Source organism: Suillus clintonianus (assembly GCF_016758775.1).
Source record: "Suillus clintonianus strain FC179 chromosome Unknown DEU56scaffold_6, whole genome shotgun sequence".
NCBI classification, from domain to species: domain Eukaryota; kingdom Fungi; phylum Basidiomycota; class Agaricomycetes; order Boletales; family Suillaceae; genus Suillus; species Suillus clintonianus.
In genome coordinates, this window is record NW_024539230.1 from 217,077 (window position 1) to 236,731 (window position 19,655).

Consider the following 19,655-nt stretch of genomic DNA (forward strand, 5'->3'; position numbering starts at 1 on the left):
TGCATCACTGCTCTTTGCCACGATACACAAGGACTCACAACTGGCTGAAAAAGATTGGCTGATGAGCATTGTGCGTCGCAAGCGCTCACTATGACACATGCAAAACTATTCTTGCAGTCGACAGCAGCGATGATCAAGGGTTGTCGATGGCCGTATTTATGTACTACAATGAGTACTCACGCAAGTTCAAGTCAGCCGCGTAACTGGTTGGTAATGGCGGGCTATAAAATTCAAATTCAACTTGGCGGTACTTGGGCGCCCGACATGCCTGACTGGGGACTTGCTATCCCCCAGAAACCTCTTGACAGCATTGGTCCATCATGTCTATCTTGGAGAATGTGCCTTTCGATCTTCTGCAGCCCATTCTCATCCATCTACTTGACCGAAGGCATCTAAGTGCAGCTGCACTAGTGAGCCAGGCATTCAATCGCGCAGCGACACCACTTTTGTACAGGAGGCTCTATTCGCAAGTGAAGCGTAATGTGCGATTAATATTCATCTCGCTCAGAGCGTCTACTATCAAGACTGTATTGACTACAAATAGACCCTTCACCATCCCTCGGCAACCATTCTCAAACGACCAGAATTGGCAAAGTATGTCTGGCATGTGACGGAGACAGGTGAGTGACATTGGCTTCAGATTTATAATTTGATTGATCCTCCCACTATGCAGGCGCAGTGCAGAACTTACGACAAGTTATTCCTCAAATAACTGAGGATATTGTTGCAGCGCTTAGACTTTGTACAAATCTCACATCTGCAACTTGGGTAGATGACACGTTGACTCCAGAGGCGAATTTCCTACCCATCCTGGATGTCTTGATGACGTTGCCCCTGCAGGAGCTCACCATACGGACCCAGTATGATCCAGGAGAACGAGTTTGGGCCCGGCTCAATACTATTCAAGGAATTCGTCGCTTATCAGTGTGGTCTTTGGAGTGGGGGCCCCCGCGGGTACTCCAAGGATGGGCTGATTTGCTGAGCTCCTCTCTAACGCACCTTGAACTCTGCGTAAGGGAGCTTTTGATTTTCCTCTCTCTGTTCCTTATCCATTCCGCAGCGTTGTGCAGGTGTTCCAGCAACTATCCTTATCTCTGTCTTCATGAAGCTTCCTCTTTTACAAGAGCTCTGTCTCAAGGGTGCCCCAAGCGACGCCATCCCGGCTATTATGGCTTGTCTGCCCAATCTGATAGCCCTTGACACGGAATATCTGGGTTCTGGAAATTACCGCACGCCACTTACACCGTTACCCCCTTTGCAACGCTTAACAGTGCGAACAGGATCAGTGGATATCCTTGGACCGCAGAAACTGTGGACATGGATGAGGATATTGCTTCCGCACCAACAAACCTTAAAGTCATTCACGCTGAATGCATTTGCAGTGCATGGCCAAATGACTATTCCGCGCCCATTCATCGTGAATCTTACTGGTAGACACGGGAAATCCCTTCAAGAGTTTGCAGTAGGCATTGCGCAGTTGACGTTGGAGGTCGTATCTCACATGTGCTCAACATGCCCCCAACTTGCGTCACTTGAATGCTCCGTGGCGAGTCCAGACGTAGTACGTGATTCTGGTCAGATATGCGGAAGATAAATCTCTGGTTAATTGCTGATGTATCTAGGACTCGATCGCAAAAGCAATCGAGGCGGGGCACAACCTTCGGACACTCAAGCTTCATGTCTCTTGGATCCCTGATGGCAGCGTTGATTTGCCTTCACAGTTCGACAAGTACTTCTCAGGACCCCAAGCCATGTATGCAGATGTTTCCCATCTTGCCAGGGAGGGGAAGACGATTCGCTTTACCGAGGAGCACGCCAGCGCCTTAATGCTCCAGACGCGCCTTCGTAGCATTAGCATAGGAGATCAGTCCTATATAGTGAGTATATTCTGTTCTTATTACGCACCTTTGGTATTTTGGCTTTGTCTTGGTTGTTGAAAGTAGTTGACATTCTCACCTGTCTTCTTTAGGGTCAGTGGGTTCGTCGGGGATGTTCTGCCGAGGTCACACGGGATGTTGGGCAAGAAGAAAATGTCGTGTTCGAGGTCGTTGGGGATGTAACATCTTTAGATCCATTCGTCTAGTTCCCTCGTCACCTGTCGCACTGAACTCAGATCACTTCCATAGCCTATCACAGAGTCTGGACTATTCCGGGTTCTATAGAACCTCGTGATGTTGTCGCTGTCCGTGAATTCAAGCGTTCCACAAGAATATTTCCTTACTAAACGTTGGTGAGCTGAGTGCAGTGAAGAAAGCTTCAAATCATATCACTTCTGGAACGAAGGAAATAAGACCTATACAGTGCGCATTTACTGTCATGGGTAATGCACAATTTTGACACCTATCTCTCTAGAGTGAATACGAGCGGCAAGATTACGAGGATGCAAAATGAACAGGAACCAAATGTCGAACTCAGCGGAATTCCTGATAGTACAATTCTTCCGGGTCATACCACTGACCTGTACTCAGTGTCCACACGTATCATCATCACATGGGGCCTCGTGTATTTGTGGTATCCAGAGCCCTGAGAACGTCACGGAAAACCTATAGGTATTGAGGGGGAAACATGCAGTATCCAAGACATTAGGTATGGTTTTCCAAAAATCACAAACAAAGTACTTGTTTACTAGGAACGATCCAGTACAAGGGGGAGCGAGTATCCAATTCGGCAACCAACAGCTCTGGGCCCATCAATGATGGTTGGAAGTGTTGACACCAGAACCCTCAAAGCGATTGTCTACATTTATCAGTTTGCTCTCCATCCAGTCAGCCGAGAAACGGAAGGTTGCGGGTGCGGCGACCGTATAAGGTGTGCAGAACAGGTAGAGGCAGGGGTCCTCCAAGGCATCGGCGGGGGACGCAGCGCGCGAAGCTTCAAAAGGCAGGCTCGACTGATTGACCGAAACTTGGTTGTTGAAGATGCTATCGGCGGCTTGATTGTCGTAAATGCTTGAGCTTGGTACTGGGCTGTTGCAATGCGGGTATATGCGTCGCCTGTGTAAATCGCTGCTGTGATTTGCCATCTGTCCGTAATTTGTCACGGGGGTAAGAGTGCGTGTCACTGATGAAGAATTGCGAGCGTAATATGGGCCTCCTTCCGTGGGTTCAGGGGTAATAGACGGAGTAGGCGTAATGGAAGACTTTGGAGGCATGTAGGTCGTGTGGTTACCCGGAGAAAAGTTAACGTCCATCAGAATGGGAGTGTTGCCAGATGGCGAGTCGAAAGCACGCGATAGAACTGGAGCTGTGAACTCTCTCTTCACTTCCAGGGTCACTGAAGCAGCTGGCGGCACGAACAAAAGCTGGTACGTCTCGTTCGATATTGGCTGTCCCACTTTCTTCGCCCTTGCTTTGCGAGCCCGGAACCAGCCGTCGACGCGTACTGGACTTATGTTCCGCGAGGCGGCCCATGCATGTCGCGATGCACGTGTTGGAATACGGGGGTCAGATATCCAGATTTCCCAAAGCTCTTCGAGGTTGGATGGCGTTAGGTTTGGGATCCCGATGGGGGCTTTCTGAGTCGGGATCTCGACTTCCTGGGACTCGGATTTGATAGTTGGCTTGGATATGACTATAGAGGGGTCGCTGTTGACAGGGATGTTCTGACTTGTTGTAGCTTCCCAAAGTTTGAGCCTAGCGGTCGATTGGGATTTGGACTTTGATGAGCAGGCTGGACGAAGAAGGCCGTTTGACGACGTCTTTCTCCATTTCATCGTCTTCATCTTCGCTGGAGGCATAGTCGCTGGAGTGGATGAACGCAAGAAGCAGTTTGAAGCGATAGCAGTTTGGAATGCAACGCAAACTCGATGTGAGCTGACAGTGTCCAGTCGCCGGTCCTAAACCAAACCTCTGTCAAATATTCCACCTACGAAACGGAAAAGCAATTCCCTACAAAACATAAACATGTCTTGAGCTTGACGCTGTCATCCACCCTCCTTCATCTTACGCGGTTCCCACCTGCCAGTGCCAGTACTACAGTATACGAGTTATTCTCAGTTACGAGTCATCTGAGACGGCTAACACGCTCCCCCGACCGAAATTTGAATTCTATTGCTTGTTGTTTACTTACTATCGAAAAACACACACTTGCCGTGAAAATATGCGTTCATTACACGTCGCAAGATGCCTCTTTCAGTCTCCTTGCGTGTCGCGAGTTTTCCTGGGCCATCCTACCAATCATCCCTCCACGGAGAGCCAACTTGAAATGCTGAAATGTAAATGTTTCTACCCATTATTTGCTGTACACTCGAGATCCACTTTTTCGCATCTTGCGGTTCGAATGATCACCATGTAGACAGCGATTGAGATAAATGGTGTGAACTAACTGATCAAAAGTCAATGATTTTCAATATGTATTATTGGCGGAATCACCATGTCTAGCACAACAAGCAACTCTGTTATTTAAACCGATTAGTGAGAAGATGAGCGTCACAGAGTAGAAATTAGAAGCATCGATAATTACACACAATATGCTCCGCGTTTGAGTGTCATTCGTAGCGTGAATTATCGAGACGCTAGGTTCGATCTTCCAGATGCGAAAAAGTGGATCTCGAGTGTACAATAAATATCACGTTTTCTTGCCGAGGACAACCCTGGACTATTGGGGTGGGGTGCCGAGCTCGATCTCCGTATAACATCGAAGCGAAAACGAAGGAGGAACCATGCAGTGGTGCACGACTGAAGTGAGAGTGGTGGAGCACGCTGCGAATGCGCTGCACAGCATGGTGGGATGGACGCAATTGCCGCCAAGCTGCCGGAAATGCGTGCTTCAATGTTTCAGATAAGGGTTAGAAGCGCCACGCCTTGTCACTTTTTAGAGTGCGTCCACGCAGATACCGAGCGAAGAGGCACATCCTGGATTAGTGAGGTGACTGTAAGCAACAGATTATCATCTGACATCGGAAAACCATGGTCGATGGTCTTCTGGCAGTATTTTGTGTGCAGCGCGTCATCGATCGCGATGGGCGTATTTAGCCACGAAACACGAGACTTGGGGAGAATATGAAATTCATGTATGTACCCCAGTACTTGTGGCGAATAATGTGACTTCGTTCCAATATAGTTCGGCACTACTGATCCGCAACAAGTTGAAAAAGATGCGACGGCTATAGGTGTGGGAAAGGAAAGAAGCGAACCTTGAAAATGAATCAGTCGATTGGAGTGATGAGGAAGGGGGACAGGGGGGACAGGGTGAATGGCCCTTATAGGCCCAAATCAGCAACAGAGACCGATCGCTTCTATCCAGCGCTACGAGACGTGGCACCAATGGAATACACATGAGAGATCCTATATGCTTGCCAAACGGATTGAGTACTAGCGCCTTACTGTAAGATCCGTTGATACGCAGCTAGGGGTGATGCCAGGAGTCAGTTGATGCACAAATGACACGGACACGGGATGCTTACTTGGCATTTTTTTGTTGATCCTGAGAGATGTCAAAAACTAACGATCTCACGCAATTCCCTGGCGCTCACTTGGTGAGCGTGCAATCTTTTGATTTGATGGACTGCGTCCCGCAATAGGCCTGCGCAGTCCTTGTCTAATGTATTTCGTAGCACCCGCAGCATGTTTAGATCAAACGTGGCGAAAGGCGATGCTGTCATATATGTTATGTAAATCCTGGGATCCAACTTGAAGAAAACGTACTTACCTAGGATCCTACTAGTAGTAGTAAGGAAGGAATTAAAGGCCCATCTGTAACGCGAGATCGGATATTATGAAAAGCAGATAAGCAACTTGTAAAGTAAGACCATCTGTTGGTGTGGGGGCAAATCCAAGAATGTGGGACACGAAAGAGGATGTTCCTTTGCCAAATGGGACTCGGAAGAATCTCACATGTAGACTGATGGTATTCTGTCTGCAAGAGCATGAGAATGCTATGCGTATGCTATGCCAGCCCGAGCAGCCCGACACGGAAGAACTGTCTATATTTCAAGTCCGACCAGACGTGAGGATGGAGATATCCAACTTTGTCAAATTTGTCAATCACGAGTCATGAGTGCGAAAGAGGGTATCTCAGCCATGAGTTAGACTGCGCAGCACGAGTCAACCCCAAGACTGAAGAAGTTATTGAAGAGTCGTACCTGGGATTATCTGGGGCGCCTACGAGAAAGGAACTTCAAGCAGACGGCTCTATTCATTGTGTAGAAGGAACAACTGGCTTGCTTCTTCTGTGACTGAGGCCTGGTGAGGGAAGACTACAGACAAGCACAGTAAGCTGAGAAATTACAGGCTTGGTGGTCATCCATCAGTCCAGAATAAGAGAAACGAGCTTGAAGTTAAGAGAAGCTAAGTGCCCGAATGTGACCAGAGTCAACGAGCCGGTTCCCGAAGATTCATTGTAGACGAGGATTGGGTTATGGTGGGAATTTATTATCCTGACGAAATTATATAGGACCATGGCCTTGACGTCGATGATGATGTCCTTGAACATGCATAGCCTTGTACAAGCTGCGAAAATTGGTGTCACACTGTCAATCATTGTTGTGATAACCTAACAGGTTACCGGTATCGGTCACTGGACTCACGAGTGGCGCTGCACTGGTTGGACTGCGCAGCATGACGCAGCAGTTTGGCAGCAGTTGCGGAACACTTAAGACTATCAGCTTCAACAGCACGTCGACGCACTAAGTACTAGTAACTGGTGTGTGGAACAAACGCCGACATGATAATCGTTGAAACGAACTCGATGCGCACAGACGATAAAGGCAACAGTCAGAGGGCCGCAGGACACCGTGAAGAGGGTTCAAGCTCAAGTACTACAAGACCATCGCCCCCTCCACCGTATACTTCCCAAACATCTTATCAACCCACAACGGGCGTTATTCTAGTCGCATATCGCCCGTCACCAGCACAGCGTTTCTGGAAAGCTTTCGGTGTTGCTGTACTTATCTGGTTCCTCGTCGCTGCGTTCACCAACTCTGCCGTTGACATGGCTTTCAATCATGCATCTCGACACGTATGTCATTGTTGTTCTCTCGCCCAGTGGTCCGCCTTTGGCTCACGTATTCGATCAGTTCCGGACTGGTGAGCCACCTCATCCTGCGCCACAAGATGGCACCGTCCATCACTGCATCAGTGGCCCTGACTGGACATTGTCCAACCAAGGCTTGAGCCACTTTCCCAATTGTGCCGAATCATTCCTAGAGTTCCCCGTTGATTCTGATGCAATCTACCTGTTCACGAGGGGCTCTCAGCAATCCGGTCGTATTGATATCGTGCAGTCCACCGAACCGACAGATAAAGTTGGTGTGCATGTGCGGGTCGGCTATCACGCTCGTGAAATGCTGGACCACGCCAATGTTTGTCATATCGAACGAAAGACAAATGAGCATGGTATTGGTATCCTTGTAAATACTTCAATTCTCATCCCATCAACCTTCATCTCAATAAACTTTTAGACGCCCGCCTCGTCCTTCCCTGGCAATGGACAGCTACGATTTGAAGTGAAGATCACGCTACCCGCCGGGAAAAATGGAGATGCTCTACACATCAAAGCATTCGAGACGGATACATCTAATTACAATCAAGATATCGCAGATGTCTGGAACACCATCTCCTTCGATAGGCTATCACTCAAAACATCGAATGGCCACATAAGTGCAAAGGTTGGCTGTTTTGATTTCTTGGTGTATTGGAGTAGCTCATCCAATTGCCGATCAGTCTGTCACAGTCGAGCATGGTTTGATCCGCTCTAGCAATGGCGCCATCAGAGGGCATTTCAATAGTTCCTCTTCTCTCAAGCTCACAACTTCAAATGGCCCCATTCAAACGTCTGTTTCGCTCCTCAACCGAGAGAATGGAATTGTCAGCGAGCTCAAGATGACAACAAGCAACGGGTATGTGACTAATGTTCTATCATGCTGTTCCGCCATCTAACCACCTGTATCAGTAAAATTGATGCCAGCGTGGATCTTATCACACATTCTGGCCATGGCGGTATTTTCGACGTCGAAACGCGTACTTCAAATGGGCCCGTCACCCTTGAATATACCGATGTGCCCGTCGACTCAATCCTCAGGTCGGAAACGCGCTCTTCAAACGCAGCAATGAGCGTCAAGTTGCACAGCACTTTCCAGGGCTCGTTCGACGTAGATACTTCTAATGCGGCAGCCATGCTCAAGGAGCTACCTGTTGAAGATCCTTCAGGACAGGGACGTCGCAGGAAGGTGACTCAGAGACGAGAGAGATATCGCCTCCGAGGGTCTGCCTATTGGGGCGAGAGCAAAGAGATCGAAGGGCACGCTACTATTAAAACGTCGAATGGTCGTGTAGAATTGGTGATCTGAGCTTGGAGTATATCAGCTTGTTTATGTACTTGTATTAGTGTTTTTGCGTTCCATTGTGATATTGTGTCCGAATATATTGTCGAAGTCTGGATGGAGTGCGTAGCACAGCCACAGATGGTATTTAGCGTATACGGCAACGTCTTTAGACGCGACTATCGAGCACGACCCAAGAAGTGAGAAAAGTCCGAGTCTTGCTATACAACAAGATGGTATATGCCTTTCCAATCTGTATACAACTGCTGATGCGGCTTTTCTCGATTTGTAGTTGCCTTTATCACTGCTGACTGCAGCCCAAAACAAACCCATGGTATGACTTGGTTTCGTGCATCCATCTAACCAAAGGCTCACTATCCGTTCCGTTTTCTATCTGATTCAACAATCGTAGCTTGTAGAGTTGAAAAATGGTGAAACATTCAATGGCCACCTGGTCAACTGCGATAATTTCATGAACATCACACTACGGGAGGTATATCAGACGAGCGCAGACGGTGATAGATTCTGGAAGTTGAAGGAGTGTTATATTCGCGGTAGCACAGTGCGTCCCAATCATCCCTTTGACAACCTCAGTGCAGCTGAACAATTCTCAGATAAAATACCTACGAGTGCCGGACACGTTGTTGGATACTGTAAAAGAGGAGCAGACTCGAGCACGAGAAGCTGGCCGAAGCGCGCGGGGAGGAGGAGGCCCAGGTATGAGAGGAGGTGCGTCTGACCTAATCTCCCTGCAATTTCGGGTTCGGCACACTGATCATTCGTTCGCTTTGTGTTTATTATCCTCGCACCCGCACGCCGTTTTCACGGGATATCGTTATGCTGCTTGTAATTTCCACACAGGCCGAGGTGCCCCACCAAGAGGAGGTTTGTCCATTTCGTTCCCACCATGCCATATCAGTATTAATTCATTGTGCTCAGGCCGTGGAGGTCCAAGAGGTAGTGGACAACGTGGACGAGGGCGTGGACGGGGAGGGTAGATTCCCGCCGCGATCATCATTCTATGGAATCTACTTTTCAGGGTGTGTCATGCGTTCCATGCGTCCCCACTGCCACACGTATCGTTATTTAGTGCCGGAATGATTACAGTGTGTTGTCTCCTAACCATTTTTTGCTAAGAGCGTGTATGGCAGCGCATCTTTCTTCGGCCCCGCATCCTTGCACAGCTCACATTTTGGGTGTTACTTGGCTGTCCATCGCACCAAAAAAAGGTTTTCGTTAGAAATATGCTTCTCGACGCGTGCAACGAATCCCTGAGCGTTTATCACTAGCACGAAATGCGCTTCTCTTCCATCAGGATGTCGTGAGTCTAGATCCAATTCAGTGCCTGTTTTCATGGACCAATATATCGAAGACCTGTCATTGGCTTCGATAACACCTGTTACACCGCCTGTTTCATTAGGACTGAGATCGACGTAGAGCACCAATCACATCCGCTGCTGCACTGTGTCCTAGATGAAAGTCATATTGTTTCAGATTGCTAAATACATTAATCTAAAGGATGCCATTTGGTGGGATGGCCTTCAGTGGCAGACGGTTCCAATCCGCGGCTGAAGGGAGAAAAAAAATTGCATGTTAGAACAGACCGATCGATCAGACCATCACAAAAACGCACTCTTCGTGTAGACGGTGTTTCCCCACCAGTTGATAAAGAGGCCACCTTTTGGGAACTGCAGGCGATGTTTAATGAATGCCAGCCACGAAGAGCAGAATGGAAACGTACGTCTAACGTGAAAAATATTACAAAAAATGACAAAACTGTGCCTATACCGTGCTGTCAGCAAGGAAAAAATGAAGGGAGGCAAGGCAGCCACATACCGCTGTCCAAAGCTGCGCTAGTCACATAGTTAAATTTGCTCCACCATGCAAAGTTCCGTTTTCGTATTAGATATTGGAATACAAACCCGACTGCGAACCAGGCAGAATAGTTGATGCCAGCCGCAGGCGGTATATACGAGACGCCGTTCAGCACGACAGGCGTGCTCACAAACTTGACCCATGAGTTCGGGTAACGCCGTTGCCACAGCCAGAAAGGGAGGGGTAGGAGAGCGCCGACGATGATGGCGTATAACTCCGGATAGTAGAGCGCGCCTTTTCCGAACTGCCGGGTGGGTCCGATAATTCCCCTACAGACATGCACCGTTGAGAAAATACACAGCAATTGAAATGAAAGACAGACGTACCAGACGGCTGATGCAGTGTAGTACACTTGGTTGTGTGGACACGTCAAAAAACTGGGTTGATTTGGGGTGCAGATGTCCGGAATGTTGTTGAACATCCACTGTTTGACACCGATCTGTATGAATGATGCCAACAGGGTGCCCACGAATTGCACTGCAGGGAACGCCCTTGGTCAAACGATCAAGTGATAATCAAAAGAGCATCGCTTACCGAGGAACGTGGCTCGTGGAGGAACCTTTATGTAATGACCAAGCTTGAGATCCTGTACAAATGAAGTAGCCTCCGTCAATGTTTGAACGGAGTATGCCTTGAAGATCTGTGACAAATTTGGATTACTACGTCAAATCCCTCGCAAAGTACTGCAGTTTGACAGCATACCATGTTCGCAACAGGGTCACCCGCCATCAAAGTCCCTGGGATGATCTGCGCAAGCAGATTCAGCGTGATCTGTACAGATCGGATGTCAGCGTTCCCATTCCGGGATGCAGCGCGGAAACATGCATACCCCTTGCCCAGTCATTGCGTAAATGAACCCAGACGGCAAGACATATAGAATTGGCAATGCCACGGACAGCAGCAGGGCCCATACAGGCACTGACGTATGCCACACCTGCAAACAGCCGATGAACAAAATTCAGCATGTAAAAGAGGGGTGCGCTTACCTCAACGACCACTACCATGAGGAGGAAGAAGCTGAAGAAGCACACAAGATACCACCAGTCTGGCACCTCGGGGTAGTTGCGCATAAGCTTCGCGTGAATATCATCCTGCTCAACACGAATCTTCTTCATCCCGTTCAGCAAACTTCGGCCATGATAAAGGATTGTGTGCACGAGTACGCATGTCGATAGGGCGAATGCAAGCATGTACGTCATCGCATAAGTCGCGGGAAGATACAGTGGAGAGTAGTTCTCGTAGGCAGTGAGATTGAAGCGGTTGGAGGCATCCAACACAGCCGACACATTGTAGACGTCACCGTATCGATCATATGGGTTACTGTCATTCAAAGGGAAGTAGGCCAGATCCCACGTCTGTGACGAAGTCAGAAACGAAGGACAGAAGGTAGGGGGCTGAGGGCTGGAGGGACTTACGTTGGTATAATATAAGATCGGTGTGACGATCCAAAAGAAAAGCACGAAGCCAAAGAAGATGTGTACTTCGGCCCACCACGGATACATCAATGGACTGCCAATCCACGAGATTTGTGACCAGTCGAACGTCACTATGGTCATACCCAAGCCCGAGTCAACGCCAAATAGTTGATTGACTGGAATGTTATCCGGCATTATCCAACACATCCAAGAAAACACCGAGAGAGCACTAAAAAGGTAGCCTAAAAAATCATCAAACCCAACCCAAATTGAGCTTGAAACGACTCTTACCAGGAATGAAGTAGAAGAAGAACGCGCCACCAAGCACAATAAGGAAGTATCTGTATCGTGTAATCGACCCTGGTTCTTCATCGTCCTCCGCGTGAAGCGTGTTCAATAAAGTACACGTCACCAAATTCTGCGGCCAAACCATGCTCGCAGGCCAAACCAAAAAGCGTCTGCACATGCCCGCAAGACCGAATCCTGTGAGTTGCGTGGCAACAACAAGGAGTACACTGAACCAGTAATCCACTTCAACACCGTAGTTGAGTTGAGTGACCACAATGGCGTTGATAGCGTAAGGTGCGCTGATAGCAACGTTTGCCATGATGTAGACCAAAACATGCTCCTTGATGTTCCATGGTCCAGGATTTAGCGAAAACTCATAGCTGCCAAGATACCGTGGGAGACGATAAGTAGTGATAGGGAGGACAAAAGCGAAGAATTTTCCGATCGGATAGCATACGAGCAAAAGGGCAAGGGGAGAGACACTCGGGGCGGGTTGCCGGAAGTTAAAGAAAAGGTTCATAGCGCTGGGAACCATGAGACTACAAGCGAGAACGATGCTCTTAAAAACTCACCTAGCGGTCATACAAAGAACCAAACCGATTACCCACATCCGCAACGTCATAGAGGGCATTTCTGGGTCGTCGATGTTCGACACAGATGCACGAACTTCGGGGAATGGACTGTCTTCTTCATTCACGGCGTCAAAGTCGAACTCCATTCTGTATCACGCAATACAGAATGTTGAGATATTTTGCTGTAGAAAAACGAAATACTCACTTGATTGAACCGTCGCGACTGTCTTGTTCCAGCATACTGGGTGTAATACTCAGAGTTGTTGAGTCCCCCAGTGTTGATGAAGGATGTCGTGTCCTCTGTGAACTGTTCCGAAGGTCCTCCTCGACGTGCTTCTCGGGGGGCTCGGAAGGCAGGCTGACGCGTATTTCCCGAGAAGTCGAGACACTGGGTCTCGAAGGGTGGGTATTTGTCGTACTGGAAAGGGCGGTGCTTAGCCGACGCATGCGATACGGGTCGCTCGCGCCTTGGTTTGACGCGGTAGAAGGTGGGCTTTCTACCGGAACCTGGGATATGGGTACAGGGAAAAGACGGGAGGGGCCCGCAGCTTCAGAGGAAAAACGAGCGTAGGGGTCAAAGGTCGGCGACGGATAAACAAGCGGGGGTTGGTCTGATGGCACCGCGTTCGCGAAGACATTTGCGTAATCTGGTGATATTCTTGATAAATCAAGGGCACGCTGCTTCTCTACGTCCCGCTGTTGGTCTGCAGTTGAAGGAGGGAGAAACGCAAAGAGGTCCTCTGTGTCGCTTTCTTCTTCCTCTTCCTCCTCGATATATGCATTGTCATAGGTATACTGATGGTCACGGTCAAATGCACCTGCGGAAGTTGGAGGACGAGCTGAGGATGAACGGAAAGCCGAAGCTGTGAAGGGGCGAGAGCCCCCAGCTGAAGAGGTTGGCCTGCCGGACATTACTCAGAAGAGTTCCGGGAAATATGACCTTTGAACGCCAAGGAGGTATCTTTGGGACGTCGTCGATAAGTTGCTCGGCGTCGTTGAGGACGGTGAACAAGACGACGGGTGGGGGATATGAGGGTATATGACAAGGGAAGGGACTTGGAGGGAAAGGACTTGTGGGAGGACTGAAAGTGGACCGCTACTAGAGGATCACCACTAAACCAATCACATTTCTCAGGCACATCAACCTTCCCATGTTCCTGATTAATATTTTTGTATGTTTTTCACATTTTTAATTTTATTTTCAGCCCAACCAATTTCCTTTTATAGTACTCTTACACCAAATTTGGTTATCAAGCCCGACATATCCGGCCGCCCAATCTACGAAACCTTGAAGATGTGCTCTACCATGTCATGCAAATGTACTTTGTAGTTCTAGGTATTTATCTTTGAATATTTATTAGTATATAGACTCATATCTCCAGTCTCTTCCTCACAACCCAGCCTTTCGATCAAGTCCCCTCATTTCAATCTTGCCGCTAGCCCTGAGGCACACCAGGGCACCCACACGCTGCACCCACTGTCATTTTCAGCAACGTTTCATTTTGACAGTGCTCGTGTGCCTGGCACCCTCCATGGCGTTATACCTTCACAACTCCCCAACACCACGCATACTGCTAGATGTAGTCGCCGCTACCAGTCATGCTTTTACACTTTAAAGGCGCTGTAACCACTTACATGTCCTGAAAGGTCTGCAACCCGTGTGCGCTGGCGCTTGTCACTTGTTCGCCGATTAATCGCCTAGCAGTACTACGAGTCCAAGTTACCGATCACTGCACATAGATGAATTTGGGTTACTTATCTCTGAAGGTAGGACCTTCACTTTGTTACTGCCCAGTCCTTGCATAATGCTCCAGGTCCTGGTTCCGTTGCCACTATCACTACTTTATCTGTGAAAGGCATAGCGCACCTCGCTTCCGCCCTAATAGGAGAACTCGTGCAGACTCGTTTCAATGCACGTCACTAGTAGTACAGCATGATCCTACCGGCGGCTGCGTATCTACATCCCGTTCCAATTGCGTTCCAAGCTCATGATAGGCGTCCTGGACTCCTAACTACGTTGGAGCCACCAGGAGCCACCTAATATAAAGTGTGCTTGCTTTGCCCTACCGCAGCTATAAACGATGGGGTCATTTATTACACAACTGGTCCCGGAGATGACCCCAGCCTGGCAGACACCGCCGTAAAAGACTTCCGCCACAGAAAATAATTCCGTCACTCTTGATAGACTAGCCAAGCTAAAACCAGTCCGTACACGCGCGAGCGATATAGTTTACTGACACCACTTTTTCCTGTTTTAGTGGGTTACGCTTGATTTACGGGAGATGCGTAGAAATAGGCGCTTTGTGGTTCTCGCTCCATTCTTTGGCGTAAATTATCATTTCATGAGGGAGTCAAGGAGCGAGGATGGCCAGAGTGATCTGCCGTCGTTCGCATATGTTTCGCAATATGACCGAGACTTAATTACATATTATGAGAACGCGAAGCGTGCGCGAAACATACATATACTATGATATAGTCACGATCAAGTCACGAGGCTTCTAAACCACATGTCGGGAAGCCAAACAACTGCTCACCGAAGACGTAAATGAACGCAAGCCCACAGCTTCATTGAGAAGTAGCCTTCAACGCTAAAAGAGGAACACAACGCTATGCCTTAGCAAGCACTTGAAAGACTTCCGGCTCTTCTGGCCGCGATGTTAAGACGCTCACTGGTATTTTCCACCGTATTTCCCTTATCGTAGAGTCACAATTTCCAAATATGTCCTCCCGCGAGCGTTTCCCGAGGCGAATGGGCCAAGGGACCGGGAGAATCCCAAAATATGTATCGTGTGAGTCAGAGCAAGGCCCCAAAGATAGTCTCTCCGTGAAGCACGAAAGGAACTCGAAGGAATCGATTCCTTTGCGGACACAGTGCTGCGTGACCAGAAGGGGAAGGGAGCGATGGCACGCACACACCCGTAAGTAGTTGTGTCGGTACGGCATCACGATGGTTAATTTAAGCCGCCGTGACCTAACCCACTACGACGGAGATATGGTACTTATCCACCTCCTGGGTACCGCCACGGTCAAGGAGATTGTGCGCGCGACATTCGAGATTTCACTCCTCGGATACAGATCTAACGGCCTGTTTGCGTAACAGGAGGAGGCATGTCTTGACCAGCTTTCATCACTGCTCGAAACGTTACACCCCTGATACCAAGCGACATGATGGCCCTCCTGTTGTTCGTGCTCGTGACCTGCCCCGAGGGCAGTAAATAAGGGACCAGGTACCTATTTGCACACCCAGGAACCCGAATGTGGTTCCCCGTTGTTGGGCCATATTGGAACCTATTGAAATGCACGTTGTCCGAGGGCTCGGCAAATATGAGACAGGCAGTCAATTGAAAGTTGCAATAGTTCCGTCGTGCCTGAGATGTTTGTAGGGACCAAGAACCAACAGGAATGGGGTAGGTATGACCAATGGAGCACTGGGTCGTTTTGGGCCTTTAGGCGCTCGAGAGACTGAATGTTATCTACCTGTCAGTGTCATGTTGATGATATGGTGGCAACTTGAAACTCGGGAGCTGCCGTTTGCATTTTCGTCACATGGAATGTTTCGAGGAACATACACACTTTTATAAGACATAACATGCAGTGCGTTTTCAGAGAAGCAGATTTGAAACGTCCGAATACACTGAACAAATTTGAGCGACAGGTGGGAGGGCGATAACACGAACGGCGTGTATTTTTTCCCTCTATGGGTTTTTGTCTGCGTGAGAGAGGGCGAAGCGCACTTGCACAAGTTTGGCGGAAATTCGAATAAAACGGTGACCGTCAAAGTTAGACAGCCCCTGGTGCTGCATGATGGAGTTTAGAGCAAGTTGCAAGTATGATAACGGGGCCCCGGATTTGTCAGTGTCAATATTCTGATAACCGCGGTCAAACTGCTGACATCCAGGCTTACAAGACTAATCCCACGCCGTGCTGAAGCGCTGAAACTCGGGACCGACGGTTGATGGTTGCACAGCTCCGACCCATGACACTAACAAACCATCATCCATGAATCTTGACGAAGGTAGCTTGATGATAATACCAGCGGGTATATCATAATACATGATTCAGACGCGACCAAAACAAAATTGAATAATCGGCGTCAACTTGAATCTGAGCTCTCATGCCCACTAGCCTGGATTAGTACTAGGTTAGTGCTGACACCAAGCGCGTCGGACGCGTGTTCCAACATGGATCCTTCGACATTGGCGCGCAGGTCTACTACTATGTATCTGCAGACATGCGCATCATGCTATGTATTGCTCTCGCGGCCTGACGAGGATGAACGGAGGCTTGAAAGAGGTTTTGAAACTTGAAGAGGGTGCCTTAGCGTTAGTGAATGCTGCCACCATCAATAGCCAGGCTTGCGATTTGCAATTTATGGAGCGGCTGGGACAGTCTATCGCAGCTAGGCTTTTGAAGGTCTGTGGTATCGGCCTTGTGGCCTGGCTACTCTTTGGTGTGTTTACCCACCCTGGATTCAATATCGCGCGCGAAGTTCCCGCCTACTACGAGGTTGGATTTTTCTATGGCCCTCAGCACTAGACACCAACTTACGAGCACTACAGTTTTGGACAGACTTCAACGAGCCTGGTTATTCTGGTCCCAGCGACGGGGCAGTCCTCAGGTGCATCGGCAGCGCGGAGTGGGATAGATACTAGGACTTACCATCATGGGCGCATGAGTTACCTTTTGGCAGCGAGTCACTTTTCACCCTTCCTGTCGACTCTGACGTCCTGTATCTCATCTCTCGGGGTGCCTTCCAGTACGGCACTGTTACTGTGGAGCAGTCCATAGAGGCCTCAGATTCTGTCATCGTACGCGTCCGCGCTGCATATCATATGGAAGAGGCCTTTGAACGTGCATATGTTTGTCACCTCAAGCGCCAGGCAAATGAGACTGGAATCGCCATCTATGTAAGTTTTATTCTTGGGTACCATGCTGTGCCATACTCAAATTCCATCGGTAATGATACAGACCCCAAAGAGCCGTCTTCCTAGACAAGATAACAAAGATCAGCTCATGCTTGATGTCACATTGACTCTACCCGCAAGCGCGGGCGAGGATGTCCTCGACATTAAGAGTTTAGCGACCTCCGCACCGCTCTTCCGCCACGAGGTTGCAGCGTTGTCAGACACTGTGTTCTTTATTAGTATTTCGTTGAACACTTTGCATTTGCCCATCAATGTCCAGGTTCGTGCTGCGTTGTTTAGAGCTTTGAACATTTAGAGCTGAAGTCTGTACAGTCTGTAGCAGCGGAGACAGAGATTTTTACAACCGCTAACGGGCACATCGAAGGACACTTCCATTCAACGTCGTCTCTTAAACTCGTCACAACTAACATGGCCATTGACGCAGATGTCAACCTGTTCCATGACGAAGTTGCAAAACCATTGGAGTTGGTCACGACAACCGCAAATGCGTGTGTATTAATGCTCCTTTTCATCCCTCGATGTATTAAACGCTTCATTGTCATATCTAGCCCCCTTGATGCACGTGTATCTTTGACTACTGCCTCGGGATATGCGGGAGAATTCAAAGTCGATGCATAGACCGCGAATGCTCCACTTACCCTCACTTATGTCGATTCGCCAGTTTATTCTCGACTTAACAGTAAGGCAAGAACCATGGATGCTCCTGCGACTGTACACCTGCACAACGCATTCGAGGGCTCTTTTTCTGTAGAATCCTCAAATGTCGGGCCTTTCGCTTGAGCAGCATAAAGTCAAGGACCTGCAGGCGAAGGGCGTCAACGTCACATCACTACATCTCGCAGCAGGGGACACATTCAAGGTTCTGTTCGCTGAGTTGGGGTTGAACATAGTGGAGACGGAACTGGGTGTATTCAAGTATCGACGAAGCTATCACCTGCCAAGTTGATCTTGTGAGTACGGCGTTGGGGACTACTTTTGTCGAGAGTTAGGTCTCAGAGCAGGAGGCCGAGTCGTTCAATCGTAATTTCAGCAATTCAGCGTTCAATTGAACACGCACGTCTAGACACTGACCACTCGTGTCCCATAAGCTAATGTAAGTGTTGACATTGCTGAGTGCGTTGCTTGTTTTGATGCGTAACCGTAGCGCAGCACTATCCAGTGGCGTTTTGAACCAACAAGCCTTGAGATAAGACTTGGCTAAGACTCCCAAGCAATCGATTTCGCCACCATTGCAATATGATAATCACTGGCATTCGACAATTAACTACGTGATAGAGCGTGCAGGACTCATCAAAACAAACCGTAATCTTCTCAGGTCTTGTAGGATTAACCGCACATAGCTGTGATCCCCCGCCCTACTCCGTGCAGCAGCAAGCTGGCACCCCCAGAAATCGGAGGTCACACACATTTTGGCGAGATTTCGCGTCAATAGTCACTGTCTGCCCTGCGAAGTTTACGTGTGACTGTGCCGATTGCACTGGACATGATACTCGGGCAGTGTCACAAGCAGCACACAAAGTTTGTATCAATGGTACTTTTGACATAGGGACCAGCCAGCCAGCTTCCAAGTTGCGTCCAAGACCTGAGGTCGGGTTTCGACTCTCAAGATCAAATAACGCTCTCGGTTGCATCTTCGACCTTTCGACCGATGGCATCGATACACCGGTACGCACAACAATATTCAAGCCGTGCCAAGATACATGCATAGTATGAGCGATTTTTGATTTTGGGATCAGCACCGTTGTTGCATGGAACGTGCGCGTTCAGTTGAACCGTTATGTTATCCCTGTTGAAGTCGTGCTCTGACTCACGCTGTAGAATCTTCCGCCCCTTGACCAGATCGTGTGAAGCCACAAGACAAGGCAGAAACTTTCCTCGCAGATCTGCCAGGGCTGCGTTTGTAGTTGTTGATAGTGCTGTGTATTTCAGCGAGGTCAGGTCACCAGGCTGGGGTGGTATACTCCATATGTATTTAAAGTGATGCTGGCCTAAACTTTCAAAACGAAACTTCACATTTAATACTCGAAAAGATCTCTTTGACAGCTGAAAATTTACTTGAGGATTTGTCAATTGAAGCATGTCTGTACACCTTACATTGTAGCCCTGTTTACATAATGTGCCCCTCAGAGAAATTGTATTCTCCTATGCCAAGCTCCTATCACTTCGCACAAATCATGCGTTTCTCCTTCCTCGTCGTCGTTACTGCTTTGGCAGCATGTATGTCTGTTAGTGCATGCAAATCACGAGGCGTCGGTTGCATTAAGGACAACGATTGCTGCAGTGGCCTTCATTGTAATTTCGTGGCTGTGAGTATGAGTAG

The 19,655-nt window shown here is 48.7% G+C and overlaps 7 protein-coding genes across 7 annotated transcripts; 5 read left to right on the plus strand and 2 right to left on the minus strand.

Moving 5' to 3' along the window:
* The first annotated feature begins 180 nt into the window (after window positions 1–180).
* Window positions 181–2,205, plus strand: DEU56DRAFT_773770 (uncharacterized protein). Its single transcript, XM_041351587.1, has 6 exons — window positions 181–482; window positions 545–620; window positions 674–1,011; window positions 1,061–1,561; window positions 1,623–1,877; window positions 1,970–2,205. Exons 1-6 carry the CDS (start codon window positions 321–323, stop codon window positions 2,081–2,083), a joined length of 1,446 nt encoding a protein of 481 aa, XP_041213690.1. The 5' UTR covers window positions 181–320; the 3' UTR covers window positions 2,084–2,205.
* A 1,093-nt stretch (window positions 2,206–3,298) lies between these two features.
* Window positions 3,299–3,496, minus strand: DEU56DRAFT_707269 (uncharacterized protein; the record flags this gene model as incomplete). The annotated part of the gene is made up of 1 exon (XM_041347438.1): window positions 3,299–3,496. A coding segment is annotated over one exon (198 nt), but the record flags the coding sequence as incomplete, so codon positions are not given.
* A 2,940-nt stretch (window positions 3,497–6,436) lies between these two features.
* On the plus strand, window positions 6,437–8,400 carry DEU56DRAFT_773780 (uncharacterized protein). Its single transcript, XM_041351588.1, has 5 exons — window positions 6,437–6,957; window positions 7,016–7,348; window positions 7,400–7,606; window positions 7,662–7,837; window positions 7,891–8,400. The coding sequence occupies exons 1-5, from the start codon at window positions 6,664–6,666 to the stop codon at window positions 8,285–8,287; spliced, it is 1,407 nt and encodes a 468-aa protein (XP_041213692.1). The 5' UTR covers window positions 6,437–6,663; the 3' UTR covers window positions 8,288–8,400.
* Window positions 8,401–8,552: 152 nt separating this feature from the next.
* DEU56DRAFT_727061 (uncharacterized protein) lies at window positions 8,553–9,258 on the plus strand (the record flags this gene model as incomplete). The annotated part of the gene is made up of 3 exons (XM_041347959.1): window positions 8,553–8,594; window positions 8,673–8,822; window positions 8,875–9,258. Coding segments are annotated over 3 exons (576 nt in total), but the record flags the coding sequence as incomplete, so codon positions are not given.
* A 352-nt stretch (window positions 9,259–9,610) lies between these two features.
* DEU56DRAFT_473482 (OPT oligopeptide transporter protein-domain-containing protein) lies at window positions 9,611–12,790 on the minus strand. Its single transcript, XM_041346399.1, has 12 exons — window positions 12,411–12,790; window positions 11,842–12,362; window positions 11,551–11,792; window positions 11,122–11,490; window positions 10,965–11,069; window positions 10,838–10,906; window positions 10,670–10,775; window positions 10,462–10,612; window positions 10,097–10,404; window positions 10,002–10,042; window positions 9,894–9,948; window positions 9,611–9,828 (listed from the first exon to the last, which is right to left on the minus strand). The coding sequence occupies exons 1-12, from the start codon at window positions 12,554–12,556 to the stop codon at window positions 9,773–9,775; spliced, it is 2,169 nt and encodes a 722-aa protein (XP_041213694.1). The 5' UTR covers window positions 12,557–12,790; the 3' UTR covers window positions 9,611–9,772.
* Window positions 12,767–13,523, plus strand: DEU56DRAFT_773797 (uncharacterized protein). Its single transcript, XM_041351589.1, has one exon. It carries the CDS (start codon window positions 13,025–13,027, stop codon window positions 13,277–13,279), a length of 255 nt encoding a protein of 84 aa, XP_041213695.1. The 5' UTR covers window positions 12,767–13,024; the 3' UTR covers window positions 13,280–13,523.
* Window positions 13,524–16,682: 3,159 nt separating this feature from the next.
* DEU56DRAFT_907665 (uncharacterized protein) lies at window positions 16,683–17,953 on the plus strand (the record flags this gene model as incomplete). Its single annotated transcript, XM_041356926.1, has 6 exons — window positions 16,683–16,916; window positions 16,970–17,028; window positions 17,101–17,317; window positions 17,379–17,594; window positions 17,648–17,823; window positions 17,884–17,953. The coding sequence occupies 6 exons, from the start codon at window positions 16,683–16,685 to the stop codon at window positions 17,951–17,953; spliced, it is 972 nt and encodes a 323-aa protein (XP_041213696.1).
* Window positions 17,954–19,655: the final 1,702 nt, after the last annotated feature.